At 37.4% G+C, this 20,988-nt stretch overlaps 1 protein-coding gene across 1 annotated transcript in view; it reads left to right on the top strand.

Annotated features, from left to right (window-relative positions):
* The window catches only part of mogat2 (monoacylglycerol O-acyltransferase 2), a 111,318-nt gene that overhangs the window by 71,726 nt on the left and 18,604 nt on the right, over window positions 1–20,988 (top strand). The window contains exons 3-4 of the mRNA XM_028800121.2: window positions 6,401–6,605; window positions 19,412–19,586. Of these exons, the coding sequence (XP_028655954.2) occupies window positions 6,401–6,605; window positions 19,412–19,586 (380 nt within the window). The remainder of the gene's footprint in view (window positions 1–6,400; window positions 6,606–19,411; window positions 19,587–20,988) is intronic.

The raw sequence follows: 20,988 nt of genomic DNA, 5'->3' as shown, positions 1-20,988 counted from the left end.
AAGTTTATTTCAGTATTTACCTTCATTTAACTACTGATAAGAAGTCTTTTGGTTAATTTTATTTTTACAATCCTTAAACTATTAACTATATGACTGAATTGATCATCTGGAGTGAGTTGTTACTGTAGTGTAAAGTAGTTTTGATTTATTTTGTCTGAGTTAGTAATGGCCAAAGCTGCAATGACCGTACCACAAGTCTTACAACTGATCCAAGAAATGTAAATAAAGAGTAACTATGCTGCACTTAGGATGCAGAATCCTGGACATTAAAACATGTAACATTTGTCCTCATAATCTTGCTTTACAGATAAAATGATAGCAATTCAATAAATTAATGAAAATTATCCCTCTAAATGGTAAATTCAACAGTTAATAATGCAACAAAAAATACTTTTTATATTATGTTACCCATCTAAGTAATCAACATAGACCTTCTATTGGAATGTATTTTGTTATGCATGTAGCAATAAAATGCATTGCATGTGTCATTGCAACAGATGGTCCATCACAAGAATTTCTAGTAATAAAATGTATTACTACAAATGTTTACATCTGTTAGAATGACAAATTGACAAATACAATGAATATGCCTCTGTTATATGTACTTTTTCAAGCACGCTAAGGAGGTTAAACAAAAACATATTTTATGTCTTTTCTCAAGTATTTCCTTAGGTTTTAGGTAAAAAATGCAACAAGAAATCACTGAAATCATTTGTTCTTAAACAGAAATAACACAGCAGCAACAAAAACACATCCATAGACTTACAGTGTAATGCAGCACTGTGGTGTCATCAACAAATAAACATTAGAAGAATAAAAACAACAAATAAGAATACATTTAAAAAAAACAAATCAAGTGAAAAATAACAGGAATGTTTAAAACAGCCTTCTACATTATATAAAGTGTCCACAATCATCAGTAAATTGGCAATACCTGTCTAAACTAATTTAGATAAATAGTTTGATGAATTGATCAGTGAGCGCACTTTATTTGTCCCAAGGGTGAATTTCAACAAATTGCCAGTGTTGAAAGGTCATATTGATACTGTGGTACACAGCTCACTGTTCTTTAGAAACTTTAAAAAGTCTAAAGTTAAAGTTTAAAGTTCCAGGGTGGCACAAGTCACAACATTAAATTAAAATCTTTAACATCTGTTGTATGTTCCTCAGATTTGAATCATCCATTACTTTGTAGAAGATTAATAAGTAAAAACTTCCACAAAACTGGAAAAGTATATTTTTAATTCCAGGATATTTATTTTACTAACAGACTTTTCATGCACAGGTTTTGTAATTAGTGTAAATAACAGACCCAAACTTTAATTTCAGTGCATTTTTCAAAACCATTAGGCTCCAATGTGAGCTGGTCAAAAGAGGTAAAAAATAATTTTTATATTGCATAAACAGACAGTCATTAATCTAGTTTCTTGATTTTTGTACTAATTGCAAATTTTGATATATTTTTATTTATATTTCCCCATATCTGACAAATATTAATACGGAAAATTCATTCATACAATTCTGGTTATTCCAGAAGTAATAATATTCTTCTCCAGCTCCTTTTAATTATTTCTGATCTCTTTATTAATTGTTCTTGTTCATAACTTCTGTTATTAATGGTTATGTTCTTTTTCTTTTATCTGTCAAACATCTTTTCTTAAGTACCATTTTTCTTCTATCTATACTCGTTCACTGAGGAGATCTGTCAGTAAAATGCTGCATGTAACTCTCAGTTCTCTGTATTTCTTTTATTTTGACACTTCCTCTGTACTAAACATTTTGGGCTACTTTTTCACTTGTGATGGACTGTGTTACATTTGTTATCGTTTCAGCATTACATTCCTTATAGTAATTTCTTTGCCTTATTTTCTACTTATTGTCAATAACTGCTTATTTTACATCTCTGGGGTGTTTGTCCTTATTTATGTCTTATACTCATGTTATTTTATTATTTCTTAAGTCGTTACGCTTACTAATCATGACATGTTACATGTTGATAAGCACATGCAAAATAGGATTTCACTGTACTCAATAAAAAAAATTGTTAACGTACACACTCAGATCTAATTATACTAAATTGTTGAGCTAATCTAAAATGATGACTGATCCAAACAGAGTTATATAAATCAAAATAGTCAGAGTTTTTAGGGTAAGTCCAAAAAAAAACTGTCACAAAACTGATACCAAACTAAACCTGAATAATTTTCTTTTTTGGCATTTTCTTGTGCTAGACAATTGCTTGGCTCATTATCTTTTTATAATCCAAAATTTAGACACTTGCTTAAATAATTACAACCTAATATGTCATGTTTGCCATCATATTACACAACATATGGCACATGTGCATACCAACCATGCAACATCATTTTAACCAGACACAAAAATTGGCAGTGTCCACAAAATAATATATACACAAAATGGACATTCAATGACATTACAAAAGTAATTACAATAATCTGTCAATAAAATGATACAGAATTTTGGATTAAGAATTAGACTAGGAGATTAGTGAGAAGAGAAAGCCAGAGAGTGGTGAAATGCTAGGAAATCTACACTAACCAAATGAAGTCACTAAAAGGTTAACTACAAATATTGTTTTAAGTCGATAATCTTTTATAGAACCGTCAAATTTGCTGTTTTGTGAAATAAGAAAATAAATGAGGCAAACCACAAGAGTGTCAGAGATAAGAAGAACAGTGTAAGTTTTACTTCTAGCAGGGATCACTAAGTGTTTGTATCTAAACCTCAATGTAAACCATAATCAAAGTCACAGACCCAGAGCGAGATTTGTTCCCTAAGAGATATGCACAAGAGAAATCATTTATAGATAAAGCATGAGTTGTTTGAAAACAAAAACAGTCTTAAAAATCTAACGACATGAGATGCAGGCATTTAAAGCGTCACACATGTGACAACATGGAACATAGCTTATTCATTAGCAGGATGTTGTGTCCTAGCAAGAAGTCTCCAAAGTGGTGGTGCTGACTAGAAAACAAGATAATATGTAAATTACAATCAACATCAACACCAGACAACATAACCAGAAACTGAACTAATTAATTTAGGAGGTATTTTCTGAAATAATGAAAATGAAAATTATAAAATGAAAATGCAATTTATCTTCTGCAATTTCATTTTCAAAGTCTGTATGCAAAAATGCTGCAAAAATTAAAATTAAAATGAAATAATCCCATTTGCAATTACCTCACATAAATTAACTAGTGAAAAACACCACTAAAGATCAAGAAAAATTTCTTAGCATGCAAAATTAATTTTTTAACTTAAAATTCATAGCACCAGCTAATCCTTAAAAGTGTAAATCTGCAATCTTGGACGATTGCGAACAAGCATTGCCATCTTTTTTACCAGCATTCTGCTTATGTCACATGCTTTGACTTCCACCAATAATTTGTTAGAAATTAACAATTATTTCTAAAATCCTGATATTTTGACAAAAAATAATAGCAACACAACCATAATAACAAAAAACTAAACCAAACAATCTATATATATAATTCACTAAGCCGGAAGACAAGTAGCCACCCATGGAAAGCACGCCGGAAGGGGCGTGGATTCACTAAGCCGCCGACAAGTAAGACACCCATGGCGCACGCAGGAAGGAGCCACGCCCACCAACTCTAAGACCATTGGATACGACAACAACTCGCAGAGCCACGCCCACCAACTCGGACGCGACGCCCCGGAAAACATGCCGTCATTTCTGTTTGTCTGTGCCACACTCCACATGCAGCTCTGAGCCACGTTGACTTTTCATTAGTCAACCTCAGTGGAACCTTGGTTCACACAGAGGCAGCGCCAGAGAGAGACAGAGGCACACATAGGCAGCGCGAGAGAGAGAGCCGCGCAATCCTTTAAAACTGAGGTTAAAACACAATGAAGGAAGCAGTCTTTAAAAACCAATAAACCCTGTGCCTCTTTTTCATTAGCGTCTCACCTGCTTCACCGCCCTGCAACAGTCGAGACGCTTTCTCAGCAGCTGACCTTCTTTGTGCCTGACTCCACTACTGTCAGTCGCCTGATTAAAAATGGTGAACTCCTGCAATGTTACTATCTTGGTTGGCTTTTACATAAAGTTCGGATTTGTTCAAATGTTCCTTTTCTTCCCCCTGTGCTTAAAACTCATTTTAAAAAAAAGTGTTTATACAACTGCTGCAATGTTATAGAGAGAGAGAGGGCTCGCCTGCTTCTGAGAGACAAAGGGGGAGGGGGCTGCTGAGAGAGGGGGGGGGCTGGGGAGGCTTGCGTGCTGCTGAGAGAGAGAGAGAGAGAGGGGGGGCTGTGGAGGCTTGGGTGCTGCTGAGAGAGAGAGAGAGAGAGGGGGGCTGGGGAGGCTCACGTGCTGCTGAGAGAGAGAGAGGGGGGGGCTGGGGAGGCTCGAGTGCTGCTGAGAGAGAGAGAGAGAGGGAGGGGGGCTGGGGAGGCTCGTGTGCTGCTGAGAGAGAGAGGGGGGGGCTGGGGAGGCTCGTGTGCTGCTGAGAGAGAGAGAGACGATTGGGTTTGGGGAGGCTCGCCTGCTGGAGAGAGAGAGAGCGCGCAGCTGAGCAGGGAGCCTGGGTGTTTGTGTTAGTGTTATTCAATGTTTTTACTATTACACTGTGCATTCTATGGTGTAATGATTAACTATATTTGTGCTTAAAAATCTTTAAAAAAATATATTTACATACAGTTCGTATGGTCTGGAATGGATTAATTGTATTTACATACAATCCTATGGGGGAAATTGCTTTGGTTTATGACCAGAGGTTTGGAACGAATTATGGTCGTGAACCGAGGTTCAACTGTATATTGACTCTAGAAAACATGATCAGCAAGTCTTTGATAGGCTGCAACAAAATGATGAAAGAACGGGCACATTTTTTTCTCACAAGCTGGGTGTAAGACAAGTAAGTGTTAGTGTTAGTTAGTTAATTAGTTACTCGAAGGATTTCAAGATTTAATATGCACAAGCGGTAACCCTGCAAAAGCAGCCCAAACCAGAAAAGACGGCTGGCAAAAAGTGGCTGACAAATTAAACGCGTGTGCATTGTACTTACTGAAAGCGGCGTTACGGATTTTGCAAATGTTCATTTTTTTCCCTCTGCTTAAAAAGCATGATTATGCGGCGTATACTACGCCGCGGGTTGGTATGCAGCGTGTAAAACAGTTTGTTTGTCGCGGATAATTTGCCTTTTACTTTAATACAAAGACAATTTCCTGTTAGATTTGCCTTTGCGATGACAATTGATAAGGCACAGGGCCAAACTTTCAAAAAGATGTGCATGTATCTGCCAAAACCAGTTTTCAGTCACGGACAGTTGTATGTTGCTCTGTCCAGAGTTCCATCTTTTCATTCACTTACTGGTATGCCTGCAGGAACATGTGCAGTGAGCGAGAGAGAGCGAGCGACACACACACGCATACAGGCGCGCGCGAGAGAGCGTGCTGGACGCATAAGAATAATAATGCTTCATTACATTGATATACCGGTGTTTTCAGTATTCAAAGCGCTATCCACACAGGGAGAAACCGGGAAGCGAACCCAAAATCTTCCACAGTCTCCTTACTGCAAAACAGCAGCACTACCATTGCGTTACAAGGCAGTTAAAGAATGCACCGGCCTCGATTTTGTTTTCACTTCTGTTTACAGCGATCGGATCGTAACGTGCATTGTTGCAATGTTACTTTTCTTGGTGGCTTATTACATTACGGATGTTTCACATATTAATTTTTTTCCCTGTGCTTAAAAGACATTAAAAAAGTGTTTCTCAACTGTGACTCCGGAACAACTCAGTACGCAAGCTATATTAAGCGTCAACAACGAAGACTCGCTACACCTTAATGAACAAGTGCTGAAACTTATCCCTACCAACGAAGTAACTTTCACCAGCGTGGCCTCCATCGTCACAGACGATCCCGCTTTCAGTCACGGACAATTGTATGTTGCTCTCTCCAGTGGTCCATCTTTTCATTCATTCACAGTGGTATCCACAAACCCACCCCATTTGGACAACTGTGTCGTTCAGCAAGTGTTCACCCATCAATACATAATTATGCGGCGTATGTTACGCCGCGGGTTGGCTAGTATAACATAATATGTTGCTAACTTAACTAGCTTACTAACCTGTAGGACAATTGCTCATTCCACCTTTGTCTGGTGAGTGTGAAATGCAAAACTTTAATGTAAGGAAGAAATATTAAAAAGTAAGTGAATTTTAACAAACAAGATTAAACCTAAGTGAACTTGTTGTAAAATGTATTTTGATAAAGGGTAAATTGTAAAAAGGAGGAGTTGTTGAATAAATAATGGTAATAATTTGTAAAATGTGTACTATATGAGAAATTGTTTATGTAGAAATTACTGCTACAGCAGATACTTTGACTCTTCTTTATTTCTTTGTAGCTGATTAAAACTGCCGATCTGGACCCCAGTCAGAATTACATTCTCGGCTTTCATCCTCATGGAATCCTAGTGGCTGGTGCTTTTGTGAATTTCTGCACAGAAGCAACTGGATTTTCTGTTCTTTTCCCTGGAGTGACCCCATATCTTCTAATGTTGCCCTTGTGGTTCAGGGCTCCATTTTTCCGAGATTACATTATGTGTGGAGGTAATGCCACATTGGTGACTTTATATTTGATAAGAAGAGTCCCTATTGTGCCTTTGCTTATTTATGTATTTTATGGATGGATCATGCAATGCAAGGCCATACACTATTTGGATACTTAAAGTTTTCTATTGCTAATCTGACCTTTTAAGTTGTCTTTTTTAGATTTGACAGTTATGTTGTACCATGTGTGTTATGAGAAAAAATAAGCTGGTTATTTATAGTTCTCTCTTTGTTGTAATTTTGGGCAATCAGATTTTTAATATGTGCCTAACCTATATTGTATGCTTTGCCATTCAGACTCAGAGCTTTGACATGATAACACTTACATATACTTTCAACCTAACTCTGTCTAAATGATGAATCCCTTCATGCTTAGTCTCTGCTTGAGGCAGATGACCTGAACAAGCAATCCTCAGCCCTGCACATCATGTTTATGACACTTCTTTACAGTATGAGACACTAAATCAGGGATGTTCAGTTTTAGGCACTGATGAGCTCTGCACACTGTGGCTTGTAAAGTTAGAGGGAGAAGGATTGATATCTGTGAAGAAAATCAACATATCCAGAACATCATATTTTTTGTATCAGAAAGAAGTCTCTGTTGGTGGCCAGATCCGAAATATAGACAGACAATTATGTGATCTTTACTAACTGGTCATTCACTATATGTTTTATGTTCACTATACTTATAAGCTTAAATTTACCTACACTTCAAGATGGCTTATTACAAGTGAGAATGCCTATATCAAATATTGTACAGTGAAATGATGCCATCTTTTCACAGCAATGTGCAGAGATGGGTAATTCCCTGAAGCTATGGATTACATCTCTATCTATATGTTTTATATAGTGCCTTTCATGCTTATCTATCTATCTATCTATCTATCTATCTATCTATCTATCTATCTATCTATCTATCTATCTATCTATCTATCTATCTATTTTATATACAGTCATGAACAAAAGTTTTGAAAATGACACAAATATTAATTTTCACAAAGTTTGCTGCCTCAGTTTTTGTGATGGCAATTTGCATATACTCCAGAATATTATGAAGAGTGATCTGATGAATTGCATTAATTGTAAAGTCCCTCTTTGCCATTAAAATGAACTTAGTCCCAAAAAACCCATTTCCACTGCTGTTGTGAAGAAGACTTCAGGGCGCCAAAGAAAGTCCAGCAAGCGCCAAGACCGTTTCCTAAAGTTGATTCAGCTGTGAGATTGGGGCACCACAAGTGCAGAGCTTGCTCAGGAATGGCAACAGGCAGGTGTGAATGTATCTGCACACACAGTGAGGTGAAGAGTTTTGGAGGATGGCCTGGTGGAAGATGGCCTGATGTCAAGAAGGGCAGGAAAGAAGCCAGTTCTCTCCAAAAAAAACAACAGGAATGGACTGATATTCTGCAAAAGGTACAGGGAGTGGACTGCTGAGGACTGGAAGTAAAGTCATTTTCTTTGAGGAATCCCCTTTCCGATTGTTTGGGGCATCCAGAAAAAAGATTTTCCGGAAAAGAAAAGGTGAGCGCTACCATCAGTCCTGTGTCATGCCAACAGTAAAGCATCCTGAGACCATTCATGTGTGGAGTTGCTTTTCAGTCAAGGGAGTGGGCTCACTCACAATTTTGTCTAAGAACACAGCCATGAATAAAGAATGGTACCAAAACATCCAACTTCTCCCAACCATCCAAGAACAGTTTGGTGGCGAACAATGCCTTTTCCAGCATGATGGAGCACCGTGCCATAAGGCAAAATTGATAACTAAGTGGCTTGGGGAACAAAACTTCAAAATTTTGGGTCCATGGCCAGGAAACTCAGACCTTAATCCCATTGAGAACTTGTGGTCAATCCTCAAGCGGCAGGTGGACAAACAAAAACCTACAAATTCTGACAAACTCCAAGCATTGATTTTGCAAGAATGGGCTGCCATCAGTCAGGATTTGGCCCAGAAGTTGACTGACAGCATGCCAGGGCGAATTGCAGATATAAGCTTAATGTAATTGTCAATAAAAGCCTTTGAAACTTATGAAATGCTTCAGTATACCATAGAAACATCTGACGAAAAGATATAAAAACACTGAAGCAGCTTTGTGAAAACAAATACTTGTGTCATTCTCAGAACTTTTGGCAATGACTGCAGTGACAATCTATCTATCTATCTATCTATCTATCTATCTATCTATCTATCTATCTATCTATCTATCTATCTATCTATCTATCTATCTATCTATCTATCTATCTATCTATCTATCTATCTATCTATCTATCTAGCTACCTACCTACCTACCTACCTACCTACAGTGGGGGAAATAAGTATTTGATCCCCTGCTGAATTTGTAAGTTTGCTCACTTACAAAGAAATTAACAGTCTCTAATTTTTATGGTAGTCTCATTTTAATGGAAAGAGACAGAATACCAACCAAAAATCACAAAAAACACATTATATAAAAGTTATAAATTGATTTTCATATCGTTGAATGAAATAAGTATTTGATCCCCTACAACCCAGCCAGAATTCGGGCCCTCACATGGGCACACAGCCAATCAATCAATCAATCAATCAATCAATCAAATACCAAATACAGATACACCTGATCTCAACTTGTTATATGTAAAAAGCACACCTGTCCACAGAATCAATTTCTTCCTATTCCACCCTCTCCACCATCATGGGCAAGACCAAAAAGGTGTCAAAGGACGTCAGGGACAAGATTGTAGACCTGCACAAGGCTGGAATGGACTACAAGACCATCAGCAAGAAGCTTGGTGAGAAGGTGACAACTGTTGGTGTGATTATTCAGAAATGGAAGAAATGTAAAATAACCATCAATCACCCTTGGTCTGGAGCTCCATGCAAGATCTTGCCTCATGGGGTGAGGATGATCATGAGAAAGGTGAGGAATCAGCCCAAAGCTACACGGGAGGAGACTGTTAATAATCTGAAGGCAGTTGGGACCACAGTCACCAAAAACACCATTGATAACACACTACGCTGTAATGGACTGAAATCTTGCAGCGTCCACGAGGTCCCCCTGCTCAAGATGGCACATGTACAGCCCCAGATGTTCACTGGCAAACTTAAGACGGGCCCAAGACGTCTAATTCTGATATACTGTATTTCATTGACCTGGGAGGAATTGCTTACAAGTATATTAAAAACAGGAGGAAGTAACAAAGAGGAGAGGATGACCTTAAAGAGAAGGAGAAACAGATAAAAATCCACCAAAGTCTAAGCCAGTCTCAAGTTCAATTTCACAATACAGCCTACCACCGACTGAGCTTGAGGAGACAGGTCAAGGAATGGATCAGCCATAGACTCACAATGCAGCATCCACTCTGGCCAATAGCAAATGTGCAAGTGAAAATGCAAGTCAGGTGGGCAATGAAAATTCACAGCTTCCAAGCAGCATGTGCAAACTGAGCATGATCTCAACATCCTCGTTGTCAACCACTACTAACACCCTCTGTGAGCCAACAGCATCCATTCTTTCTCGATACATAACTCTGTGCATGGAGAAGATTTCTATGTGTTGTTCAATTTGAAAGTATTGATTACCATACTGGGCGGCACGGTGGCACAGTGGGTAGCGCTGCTGCCTCGCAGTTGGGTGACCTGGGGACCTGGGTTCGCTTCCCGGATCCTCCCTGCATGGAGTTTGCATGTTCTCCCCGTGTCTGCGTGGGTTTCCTCCGGGCGCTCCGGTTTCCTCCCACAGTCCAAAGACATGCAGGTTAGGTGGATTGGCGATTCTAAATTGGCCCTAGTGTGCGCTTGGTGTGTGGGTGGGTGTGTTTGTGTGTGTCCTGCGGTGGGTTGGCACCCTGCCCAGGACTGGTTCCTGCGTTGTGCCCTGTGTTGGCTGGGATTGGCTCCAGCAGACCCCCGTGACCCTGTGTTCGGATTCAGCGGGTTGGAAAATGGATGGATGGATGGATGATTACCATACTTGAAATGGATATAAAGGATATAAAGGGAATCCACATGGAAATAAAGACCACACAGACAACACACTGCAAAATAAGATAAACTGAACCAAGATATGAAGAATATGAGCCAGGTAGAACAACTGATATCCCCAATGGTTAAAAAAATAACTGCTATAGTATCTGAAAGTAAAGCGATTTGTGGTAAACTAGCAGTGTTTGAAGAGAGATATAGAAGGAACAACATCGAAATGAAAGGACTTCCTGAAAAGTTCCAAACCCAGTAAAATTCATAGCTGAATTTTTTGGTAAAATAATAGGAGAGGACTTTAAATCTGACATTGAGATTTGAACTGCTTATTGCATGCATGGATCGAATGAATGCCTTAAAACCGAGAAGACAGATTGTCAGATACTGTATAATAAACTACACAAAAAAGAAAATCTCAGACAGAAACAGAAGATTATATTCAAAAACAGCCTAATTTGTATTTTCCCAGATTTCAAACTGCTGCAAAATGAGCTGCATTCTTACAACATCAAACAGTTGCTATGCAGAGCTGAAATCACATCTTTTACAACATGAACAGGAGTCATATTGTGTCTTTGCAATATAAAGAAAAATCTGTTTGTAACTTGGTCTATCTTTAATATAAAACATTTGCCACAGTTTTTGGACATTTATTCAGTTACTATATTGTAGTTTATTTTATTAAATATACATATATATGCATACCTATTAAGTAATTAAAAGTGACAATAGATTTAACACAGATGTATATGAAGGTTTGTATGTTCACATGCACATACATGTGTACAATCTTTTATATATGAGTATATGAAATTACTCTGACTCGAGTTGCTTTTAGCAGCACTACAAAAGGGAAAAAATTAGAACATAAAGTATATAAAGACACATATAAAGATTGTAAAACAGATCAATAAGCACACCCCTTTGGAAATAACTGTTCCATTTAAACAAACAGCTTGATTGTCATTTGTTTTTCTTTTATTTTTCAGGAGCCTGTTTAAAATCTTACCCTAGATCCTATCTGGACTGTACTATTATAAGATATCTCAACTTTAATCCTTACTACACCATTATCCCTGAGTGGGGGTGTGTGGTCTCTTTGTTGTGGGGGTGTGGTCTCTTTTTTTTGGACATTATCTGTTTCTTGGTAGTCAGAGGAGTGGGATTTTGTGGAGTGTGGTCTGGCCTCTCTTGGGAAGGGAAGATGGAGGAGGGTTTGCGGGGAAGGGAAAGAGAGTAAGGTATTATTTATTCTTTTTACTCTCCAAATTTGTAAATATCAACATAATGACAAGCTCCTTGTCATTGCCTTGATCTTGCCTGAAGAAGGGGCCTGAGTTGCCTTGAAAGCTTGCATATTGTAATCTTTTTAGTTAGCCAATAAAAGGTGTCATTTTGCTTGGCTTTTCTCTACATTCATAATGGCTAACACGGTACAACACCCTAGTACTATTGATTATTTTTTAAAAGACTAACAAATCCTTAGAGGTTTCCAAAGGAACACTTTGGGAAATACTTAAGGCATTTTTTAAAGGACACATTATTTCATATCTCTCATAAAAATAAATGGAAACCAAGAAGACGTCATAGTTAATCAGTGAGTTTTCTAGAACAGACCATGAATACATCATGTCTCCAAACGAGGCACTTCACAGGAAAAGATAGGCTCTACAATCAGAATTTAATCTCTTGACAACAAAAGAAACTGAACATCTCATCTTTAAATTGTGACATCATTATTATAAACATGGAGAGAAGGCTAATAAGATTTTAACTCAACAAATAAAAGAGCAGGGATTTCGCAACACAAGAAAATAAATTACCAACATAACTGGAGATAAAATCAAAGACCAAAAATTATTACTTACACATTTAAACAGTATTATAAGACCTTATATTCTACTCAGGTTAAAACAGATGGGTCATAATCTACGGTGTTTTTGATACAATACAAATACCACAGCTCAATACTCTTAGTTCAGAAGAACTTGACAAACCCCTGACACTCTTAGAACTACAGGATGCTATAAACTCATTCCAGAGTGGAAAAGGAGCAGGCCCCGATGGCTACCCAGTGGAATTTTATAACACATTTTCAACTAAATAAGCTCCATTATTATTAACAACATTCATAGAAACTAGAGAAAATAAAATTTTACCTCACACTTCTTGCCAAGCATGAATTTCCATTTTTCCAATGAAAAATAAGGACTTACTACAATGTGCATGATACAGACCAATTTATTTTCTGAATAATGATATTAAAGTGCTCTCCAAAGCTTTAACTAGAAATATTGAAAAAGTGCTTCTTTGCGTAATGTCACAAGACCAAATCAAATTCCTGAAAGATAGACAGTTAGCCTCGAAACTTCAGTGTCTCTTTAATGCAATATACTCATCTTATAATTTATGGATGCAGAAAACACATTTGATAGAGACGAATGGGACTATCTAATCAATCATCTTGCACAAATTCAGGTTTGGGGTGAATGCATAAAAATGCTATGTACCAGTTTGGAAGTTTAATAACACTAACTCAGACTACATCAGACTATAACTTGGTACACAAAAATGGTGTCCTCTGTCGACATTAAGCCATTGGCTATTCGTTTTGTGAAATTCATCAGAGATAAAGGGGATTGTCAGTGAAGGACTTAAACAGAAAATATCACCATACGTAGATGATATGGTACTTTATATACTGTATCACACCCACAAATATCTTTACCATTAGTCTTTAACACATTTATCAGGATCCTGGGACTTTTTAAAATTATTAACAGGTTATTTTCTGGTTCTAGAGCTGCATATCATTATAGGGGTTCTCGACACCAACGAATCTGATGATATTGTTTGGTTTTTGATATACTGTAATACTTCATTTTAAATTTCTTCTTTGATTTGGGCCATTTTTAGAGGCCATTTACCTATTTATTCAGCTGCGCTGAATTGCCAGGTTTTGTTCAGTAAGGGGCATGGCTTCAGATGTTGTGATTTTTTCACTTATTACTCATCAAGATAAAACCATCATTCTGGGTTCGCTTTCTTATCCAACGACTTGGATTTCAAAATCCTTCTTGTGCTTTAATTTTGTTAATTAGTGTTTGATATCTAACTGATTTTGAACTCTGTAATCTTTTTTACTTTATTCTTGCTTTTTTGGTTTTTGGCTTTGGTAATTGGTGGTTTTGTTCTCCTGATTCAGACCCTTGCTTGATTAATACGTTTTTTTCTCTACATCTTTTCTTCCAGTCATTCTCATTTTCTTCTGCCCTCTGGGCAGAGCAGCATTAGCAGAATTTCAAAAGAGATCTTGACTCAGAATTAATTTAAATAGAAGTTCATTTTTTGCAGTGAACTCTCCATCACATCACACTAGATATGGTGTTTATCCCTTCATTCTATTAAAACAGTTTAAATATCATGGTAAAACATCACAACCAAATTTAATGATCTTTATCAACATACTTTTGGTAACAGAATGGAAAAAAATCAAACAAAATGTTAACAGATGGTCTACCCTCCATCTCACCTTTGGAGAATCAATACTGTCAATATGTACATTCTTCCTAATCTTCTTTTTTTTTAAACTGTTCATCAGCAAATCATTCTTCAAGAAATTAGACTCAATTATAGACTATTTTATCTGGATTTTGAGATGTCCGCACATTTAATATGCTAATCTACAAAGACCTAAAGCAGAAGGTGGCATGGCAGTACCTAAATTTCAATTTTAGTACAGAGTGGTAAATATACATATTATGAAGACGTGGAAATCAGTACAAATTAATGAATTTACACCAGCCCAATCAGCAATGAAAACTGAATCTAGATGTTTATTGAAAGGTCCTTTCCTTGCCATACCCTAGGATCACTGAAGGGAAGAGATGCTTTTATACATTGTTGAGATGTCTTTTTCAACCTTCTCAGACCTATTCAGTATTTTATCTTTGGAAAACACTTCTGCTTTGTGCCCCAGTAAATACTAACTTTGTCAATATACCAATAATCCAGTAGTCCACCAATCACTCAGAATATGGAACCAATGCAGGAAACACTTCAAAGCAAAAAAGGCTTTGTGTGTTGCTCCTCTACACAATAACTTTTTCAACCTTCTCATACTTACTCAGTATTTAATTTTTGGAAAACACTTTGAATTAAGACACTTAGAGAACTACATATAGATAAAAATGGGCATTATGAACAATTACATTTCAAATTAAAATTTCCAGCAACACAATTTTTCTGCTATTTTCAAATTAGGAATTTTGTTAAAAGAAACCTACTCAATTTTGCATAACTCACATCCATTTCTATTCCAGAGGCAATGCTGATCAGTCTCGATGACTCAGACAACATCTCAACAATATATAAAAACATCTCAAATAATCTTCCCTTCAACGATACTAGGGTACAGTGGGAAAAGGACCTTTCAATGATCATCTCAGAAAAAGAACAGAAGTCAGCCATGCAAAGAATGCACTCTGCATACACCAAGTGTTCAATAATACACTTAAAATTTTTCATTGATCAAATTTATCTCATTTAAAATAGTCCAAAATGTATCCAGGGCAAGATCCAACTTGTGAATGTTGCAATCTAGATCCTGCATCACTAAACCACACGTTCTGGGAATGCACCAAATTAACATCAATCTGGAAAAATATCTTTGAATACCTATCAGACAGCCTTGGCGTCACAATTACTCCTAACCCATTAACCTCCTTAGCGTTACATTTTTTCTCAAAAAAACATAAAAAATAATAATTATAATAATAATATGAAAGTAATAATAATAATGATGCTAATACCATAAATAATGTCAAAATATGTCTTTTGTTTGGCATATGAGTATCTCTAATCAGGAATACTACTTAGGTGTACAATCATTTACCCTATGCTGTTCAACATAACGGTTCATCTCAACACCAGTTCTTTCAATCATTTTATCATCAAGAAATAACTTTAACTAAGTACATGGATCTTGGCTTTCAACATTCACTTTGAATCTTGGCTGCTCCACAAAATCAAAATGAGGTGGTGCTGGTTTATTTGAAGCAAGGTCAACAGAAACTCAAATGCAGGTTTCACTTTCAGATTCATCAGAATGACTTTCAGCTTCACTGTCCATTTCAATTTCACTGACTAAAGACTGATTCACTTTGTCATCACTGCTGAGAGGCTCCTCAACATTACTTCTCATATCATTGTCAAGAGCGAGCAACACCTGGGCTACTGTAAAACGTTTCTAATGAGAGGCCATTATAGGCTAGGGGAAGGCACATCTACACCATTGCTCGGGTAACGCTCAGGCCTGACACTTATGTAAGACCCGCCTATACCATTGTCTGAGTAATGCTTAGGACTAACGCTGTTAGTGCTTTCATAGCTAAAGTAATCCTTGGGTCCTAATGTTTTTGCGAGATGAGTCTATAAAGATGCCTGAGTGACACTGGGGTCTAACGCTTAGGAGGTTAACAGTTGTATTTTTTGTACTCCCAGGTGGTCTTAACCTATTAACTGCCAATTTTTTTTTCCGAATATTTTCGCTTTATTGTTATAGATTAACATCTGCTTAATAAGGAAAACATATATTTTGAATCTCAACATTTGTACTTTTTCCAAAATTTCAAAATTTTGTCCCATCCCCAAATGGGGATCATGACACATACTACCTAGTTTTGGTGCCATACTGGAAAACACTCAACATGTAGTCCAACATTACATTTGCAGCACTGTTTTCTTGCGTTAGTCTTACACACTGCACACTTCCTTTGTTTGCCCATTTCTGTGCGTTCAATGTAGTGACCAGTTCCAGAGGTTCTGATATCAACAGGAACATACTCTTGGCTGGTTTGGAGAAGGATTTCCTCCCAGCCTTTTTTGGGTCAGATATTCGCGAAGAAAGAGCAAGATATGCCCTGGCAACAGATCTTCTGAAATCCAAGAGAGGAATTGCACTATTTGCAAGACAATATAGTGCATGGGAATTCACCAATGCTACATCAATGGCATTGGTCAACAAAGGGAAATACCACTTTTTCCCCCTGACTTTGATTCTGTATTTTTGGACGTTCCAATCCATCTTATCAACCCCACCCATGTGTCTGTTATATTCTGTGATCAATTTGGGTTGGGGGACTTGTATCTCTCTCTTGTTTTTCCTGCTCCATCGTTTCACCTGTGACATAGGATCAATGGGTTCATGGTTGCTTAGTAGCTTTACACAGCTGTTGTCATTCCAAATCACACCCAAAATTTAATTCTCAGAATCAAATCTGTAGTCGCATTTTTTCTTCATTTCCTTGTCAGGCGCAATAGTTCACTTGTTCATTCTGTTGAATCGAGCAGTCCCTGTGGCCCTGACATCAATATCTTTCAAATATTTCATCAAGGAGAATCCGGTAAAGAAATTGTCAAAATAAATTTTGTGAGCATATGGTGTCTCTAAAATCAAAATCATTTTCAAGACAACAGATGCCCCAAGTCCGGACACGCCTGCATCATCATCACTGCCTTGCCTTTGTACACCTGCATCTGGTAACAATAGCCTGTTTGTGAGCAGCAAATCGCTCATTGTTTGAATCCAAATCTTACAGGCTTACCACGCATAACCTGCTTGAGGTAATGGTGTCCGAAATATCTGACCATTTGTTCATCAATGCTCAAACTTTCAGAGAAGACACCAAATTGCTGAAAGTTTTTGTTTAGTTTGTCAATCAATGGGCGAATCTTGAAGAGCCTGTCCCTTTCATTTTCTGGGATCCCTTCCAGGTCAGAATTGTCAGTAATATGGAGGTAGCGTTTTATTTCCAGATATCTGTTTCGACTCATACATTTTCTCACACTTCGACATCCATATCTTCATCTTCACACCAGTACAATTGTTCTTGAGGAAGAGAGTGGTACCCAGTGAAGAGAAGAATGCCAATAAACTTTCTAATACAATCATTTGAAAGGGAAAATTGATGGACTTTTTTTGTGTAGCGTATGTTACAGTCTGCCGGACAATATCTGTGATAATTGCGTCATCAAATAGCTTCTCAAGACACTGCACAGGGCTTTTTTGATGAGATCACACCTTCTTTTTTCCAAAACATCACAGTTTGGGTAGCTTTTAGAATAAATTGGTTGTCTCTTCTTCCACTTTGGATTCAAAGGTACCACTCTCCTTTTGGCAGGTGGTAGGCCTGTATCATTTGTAGCGGTGCATGTTGATGGTGATGCAATGGCCACTGTAACATGATCATCCTCCCTTGCTGCACGATGAATTTCAACAGGTCCAGGAACATCTGCCGGTTCATCATCATCAATAATGTTGTCATCAATATCTTTGTTGTCTGACACTTCACCAACTCTTTCTTTAGGAAGTTCCACAATACCTATAGGGCCATTGTCATCATCATCTTCATCAGAACTTAGAAATGCATCGTCATTTATAATATCATCAATTTTTTTCAAAGAAAGAACCCTGTGCCGCGCCATTTCCTGTAAAACGCAAGTACAAAATATTTAGTGAAATTCCAGTCAGTATCAGATGTGAGCCCCAAATGGGGATCGAGATATTTGGTTCTATTGTGCCCATCAAAACTAAATAATGTATTGAAAAGTGTGATTACAGTACTAAACACTTACCAATCATCACGGCAAACCATCAAGAATGAAAAGGAGCCTCTTGGATAAACACTTGTTCTGCTGTAAAAACCAGCGTTCTACTCATGCGACGAAAATAGCTGCCCCGACCGGAAGAATGATCTCGCGTGGGAAGCCAACCACATGCACGAGCTAAATTTAGCATCCGCAGCACAGACACAAACCTGATTAGTCATGCGCACATCGTTGTTTCCTAAATAGATAGCAGGTGGCGTCACTAGACGGTTTAAAGTACATGATCCCCAAATGGGGATCGTGGCAGTTAATGGGTGGAGAAGGATGAATTGATTGTAACTGCTTATGCCACATTACTAGCATATAAACTTATCTTGCCTAACTGGAAGAATCCTAGCTCACCTATTATAAGTCAGTGGGAAATTGATTTTCTATAGTATTTGAAATTGCATAAAAATCTAATTCTCGCTTAAAGGATCTGTCCAAAACTTTTTTAGAACATAGCGAGACTTAATTTAAAAAAAAATGATTTAGAATTAATATAGGGGAAAATATAAATATTTGTTTTCTCTGTTCTTTGCTTTTTTTCTCTTTCCCTTTTGTGTGTGTTGAAATCTTGTTTTATTAGGTTTTTTTAATTAAATTCTCTGGTGTTTTTCCTAGATTGATTTTGAAATAATTTGTTGTGTAAGCTCTACTAATTGTACCTACTTGATTGTATACTATGTCACACTCTTGAATTAAAATTAATTAAAATAAAATTAGTTGAAATATAAAATAAGAGATGAAATGGTTTAAGAGTGAAAATGTAATTTAGTTGATTTTTTTACACAATTAATTGCTGTTTAATATTGTTTTGTGTGTGGTGATGTTGCCTCATCCTCATAATGTTTTGTCCTATAAAGCTTTGTAAAGCTTGCATGTGCATGTGACTGCTTGTGACAAAAAGAGTTATGAGACTATCCATTGAAGTCATAGCAGGTCCATCCAAGGAGTCACCCGTGCAAACATCTAATGTAATCTTTTATATTTTGCATTATTTACTGTAGATACAAACAACAGTACCTTATTTATTTATATTACCAGCAAAAATATAACATCCCAATGTATTTCATTGAGATAAAATGTTGCATAATAAATATTTAAACACTAGAAGCATGTGCATTGCAATAACACAAAAGGCTGTAAATAATTATTTATCAATTTCTGCATTGTTTGGATAACATTTTGTTTTGTTTTCTGCTAGGACTAATTCCATCAGACAAAGACAGTGCAACCTATTTGCTTGAGAACAAGCAAGGTGGAAGTGCAGTCGTCATAGCTATAGGGGGCGCTCCTGAGTCTCTTGATGCCAGGCCTGGTGCTTTCACTCTCCTGCTGAAAAATAGGAAAGGGTTTGTTAGGCTGGCCATAGAAAAAGGGTATGGTGACTTCAAATTATCATTTCTTTGAGTAAATGCTCTTTTAATGTTAATGATAATCTTTATTTGCTTGTAAAATTGTAAAACTATGTTAAGGAAATATTCACCATAATGCTATTTAATTAAGATGCAACTGCTTAACATGTAGTAAATAGTGGTAATACTGCCATGTATACCAAATACAGTGAAATTCTTATTTGTATGTTCAACCAATATGCAGCACTTGGACACCTTTCAATGCTATACAATATATACAGTATGAGCACACTTTGCATAAAATTAGTGTTCCGAAATGAAAACAGTACTAAGAACAACCTTTGATAATTTCCATAAATAGATATTAAAGGCATTATATGATAGATAGATAGATAGATAGATAGATAGATAGATAGATAGATAGATAGATAGATAGATAGATAGATAGATAGATAGATAGACAAGGTATTATATAAGGCAGAGAGATATGAAAGGCCCTATTTTAAATAGACAAAATGTTGTGAACAATATTTTAGTGAAAAATGCATGGATAATCCATATTACTAACCGAAGGTTATGGACGCAGGGCGCATCGAAGCGCATGCGCACTGCCGCACTGCAACGAGCCCGCCCATAGCTGACGACACAGCCACAGAGAGGTTAGTAATATGGACGAGAAGGTTGTACACCAGATGTCACGCGCACTGCCGCACTGCAACGAGCCCGCCACCTGTAAACTAGACTTGCTCTAATCCACTGTGCCAGTAATGTAGATCACATAACGGTCATTCAGTTTGTCGCCCACCCCAGAGTCCAGAGTCAAACACAGCGGCGTCCCAAAACGCGGTGACGCCCACCCCAGAGTCAAACGCAGCGACTTCACAAAATGCTGCGGCTTCCCAGAGTCAGCAGGTGGCGCCCAAATAACACAATGTAATGCGCCGTGGCGTCCGCCCCAGAGTCAAATGCAGCGGCTTCCCAGAGTCAGTACGTGGCACCCAAACAACACAACCTGTGAGCTACACTTGCTCTAATCCACTGTGCCAGTGATATAGATCACATAACGGTCACAGACTCTAACCCAGCGGCTTCCCACCCAGACGCACCCACCCTCCATGATATGTCATCCATCCAGATATCGGACGGAACAGAAACTGATTGCCATTCTTGGATTTCTGATTCGCTAGCGAATCGCGGGCTTACTTGTTTTTTGAGAAATAACTAACATTTATAAAGGTTCTTACCTTGCTTCAGATTTTCTCTTGACTTTATATGGAATAAGTGTGCTCAGGAAATGAAGAAATGAATATTTAAATATGGCCCCAGGCCATACAGAACCATTTCCTTCAGTCTTTCCTCATTCTTCTCTCAGCAGGACTGTTGCTTGGTCAGATGACTAGTTCCCCTAATAATAACCTCTGTAGCC

The sequence above is a fragment of the Erpetoichthys calabaricus genome, chromosome 4 (assembly GCF_900747795.2).
Source record: "Erpetoichthys calabaricus chromosome 4, fErpCal1.3, whole genome shotgun sequence".
Taxonomy (NCBI): Eukaryota; Metazoa; Chordata; class Cladistia; order Polypteriformes; family Polypteridae; genus Erpetoichthys; species Erpetoichthys calabaricus.
The sequence above is the reverse complement of the archived record's forward strand: the minus strand, read 5'-3'. Positions and strand labels throughout refer to the sequence as shown.